The 2,861-nt window shown below is 49.6% G+C and overlaps 2 protein-coding genes across 2 annotated transcripts; one reads left to right on the forward strand and one right to left on the reverse strand.

Annotated features, from left to right (window-relative positions):
• Positions 1–440: 440 nt before the first annotated feature.
• LACBIDRAFT_296103 (uncharacterized protein) lies at positions 441–935 on the forward strand (the record flags this gene model as incomplete). Its single annotated transcript, XM_001890480.1, has 5 exons — positions 441–538; positions 608–686; positions 746–755; positions 811–848; positions 897–935. 5 exons carry the CDS (start codon positions 441–443, stop codon positions 933–935), a joined length of 264 nt encoding a protein of 87 aa, XP_001890515.1.
• A 382-nt stretch (positions 936–1,317) lies between these two features.
• Positions 1,318–1,614, reverse strand: LACBIDRAFT_296104 (uncharacterized protein; the record flags this gene model as incomplete). The annotated part of the gene is made up of 2 exons (XM_001890483.1): positions 1,318–1,423; positions 1,472–1,614. The coding sequence occupies 2 exons, from the start codon at positions 1,612–1,614 to the stop codon at positions 1,318–1,320; spliced, it is 249 nt and encodes an 82-aa protein (XP_001890518.1).
• Between the last annotated feature and the right edge of the window lie 1,247 nt (positions 1,615–2,861).

A 2,861-nucleotide genomic window follows, 5' to 3' on the forward strand; every position in this document is an offset into this window, starting at 1 on the left:
CTAGGTGGATTCACAACCGACAGGAGTCAACGACTGGCGACCGGTCGGTCTAGTTCGTCTTCATATTGGGCTAGGAATGATTGGTTTTGGGAGGTCCAAAATGGGCGATGAGGAAGCTTTGGAAGACTCGGGCAATTCTCTCCAAAAACAATCGTTTTTGCCTATTTCGTCGTCGGTCAACTCGATATCTTGGACTCACGCGATGCCGTTGTCTGCTGTGATTGTGTCAAAACGAGCCAATGGCATCGCTTTCTGGGCTCTTTGATTGTTTGACATAAAATCACTCGGACGTTGCGCAAGACCTGCCAATCACCAAAATCGTGAAGATACTCTTCCCTCCAGCACGAGAGAAGATCCTCGCAGTTCGCGCCACCGCGCCAAAGACAGTCAGCCGGCGTGGCAAGGCAATCTTCAGAGCCTTGAAAGCCGAAGTAGAAACTATGCTGGTCCTCCTCTCGCATCTGGCGAGTGGGTCCTTCGTGGAGTGCCAAGTACGTTCTGCACTCGTGTTGGATATCAGACTTTCGGAACTCGGCATGTATTATGTCTTTTTCCCTTTTTTTCTGGTGCTCATGCTCATTGAATTTGTTTTTCCTATCGGGTACAGGTACGTCAAGCGCCGATATGATGCCCACAAAGCTATGGAACTTCGGCTGGCCATAGGGGCTTATTGTCAACAAGCGATGGTATGTTGTCTTTTCCTCGGTTTCTCGATATTTCATTGATCATCTGGCGGTCGAAATAGATCATCGGAGGTCGTTGTCTTTTTATCTTCTTTCTCTATGCGGCCTGCTATCAAACGTGGTACAGGAAGACCGCTGAGGGCGCGATGGCCGCGAATACACGAGGTATGTGCTTTCAAATCAGTATCGGGAGCACATATTGACAAACGCCAGTTTTGCCCACCGTTAGTCTTGGACACTTTGAAGACTTGATGACGTTTGTGTATGGGTTTTGGCTGCTTTTGTTCAAGTGTGCGTCAAGAGCGTCCGGGGTCTGGATTTGGGAATGCTGCTACTGGATATGTAGATTGTTCAGGTTGGAGAAGTATTGGAGGACCTGTAACTAGGCTATGGTTTTTGCCCCATTGCTGAAATTTAGCCGAATTTTTCGATGGGATATCTATGAAATTAGTATACTGAGATCTTAGGATTTAAATGATGGCGGCTCCTCTTAGGAGGACTAGTAGTCTCTAGCCTCGAATGAGAATGTATTTTTCCATGTTTCCCTGTGATAGATAGACGGGTAGAAGGATTGCATTATAATAGAGAGACATACAAAAAAGGGGGTAAGTATGCATAAGGAAACCTTTACTTATCATAAGCAATGTGTAACAGAACAAAATGGGAAGTATTCGGAAAAAGAAGAGGATTGTCGATAAAGAAGCTGAGGCAATAATGATAATGATGATACAAGAAGAATCCTAGAAAAACCGTAAGACGACGTTGAAAAGGAAAGATAAACTACCTACCATAAGGATTGAAAGCCCAACTTGTCGATTAACAGGTGCAGTTGGGTATTCCGGAGCTCATGAAAAGATGCAGTACGCATTATTCCCTCTTCCACCTGACTCTTCGTCAACGGGTATCGTAAAGATAGTGTTGTCCTCAGCATCCGCAGAATAAGTGCTGTATGTTGTGAACGCGTCCATCGGTAGGTGTTGAAGCAACGGGAAATGCGTTAAGACGTCAAGAGGGAGCGTACTGAGAGGATTTGGCTGCTTTTGTTCAAGTGTGTGTTAAGAGCGTCCGGGGTCTGGATTCGGGATCGCTGCTACTAGACATGTAAATTGTCCAGGTTGAACAAATGTCCTGTAGGTTGGCTGGGAGGAGTATCGGAGGAGCTGTAACTAGGCTATGCTTTTTGGGACCTTGATGCGGGTGGAGATGGACTTTCCCGCATAGCCGAGGTGTTCGACGGGGTGTTATGGAACAGCACGGTTGTTGTAACTGCGGTCCATCTTAGGAGAGGACTGTATCTCTAGCCTCGAGATGAGAAAAGAGGCCCCCAGCCCTAAATGACGACGAAGCAGACCGTCCAGTCGCTTGTCGTTGACTGCCGGTTGTGAATTCAGCTAGGATTGCACTTTAGACTGCGAAGAAGACCTCGCACACGGTTTGGCCGGCGGTTCCTCCACCAAAGTCACGCCCACGTCCCTCGAGCTCGTCTTCCCACCCGCCTTTTCCTTCCCAAGTGTAGCCGCGTGTGGCTTCTTTGCGTTACTGCGGCCTGAAGCCGTGGAAAGTGCCGGGGAATGCTGTCTGGAAGTAGATAGGGCGGAGGACGGTCAGCGGTTAGGGTAGACGGATCGTTCGGTGGCTGGGGAGGTGGCACATTGGTCTGGTAGTACCGCCTTGTACCTAATTTGAGGCCCAGAATCAGTTTGGTACGATTTTTGAGGGGACAAAAAACGTACTGAGGCTCAGTAATGTCTTCGCGGAATATCTGCATCCAGTCGCGTTCGTCCGTTGTACCGCGCAACTTGCTTAACAAGCCAAACTGACGGCTAACTGTCACAGCGGCAGTTTGTCCATGAAGACTTTCAGATGGACTTCCAAGGTGAGAACGGGGACAGCCGGCTGCGGACGAACAGACCGCTTGCGTTTCTTTGACGGTTCCGAAGGTGGTGGAGGTGTTGGGCGAGTCCACGTCCGGTCCTCCTCCTCGGCCTTTTCATGCGACACCGCCTCTCCATTTCCCCCACGCCAACACCGTTCATCAGGATCTTGGGCAGCTCCTCGCGGTATTTCCTCGTCGTAGATCCTGTCGTGAGCAGAAGTGGGTCAAAAGCGCGTGTAAGGGATGGATGGTCGAGGTAGAGGGTGCGTGCACGCGTCGCAGGGATGGACTGAGGAGGTGTA

Source organism: Laccaria bicolor, genomic scaffold (genome assembly GCF_000143565.1).
Source record: "Laccaria bicolor S238N-H82 LACBIscaffold_101 genomic scaffold, whole genome shotgun sequence".
Lineage (NCBI taxonomy): Eukaryota > Fungi > Basidiomycota > Agaricomycetes > Agaricales > Hydnangiaceae > Laccaria > Laccaria bicolor.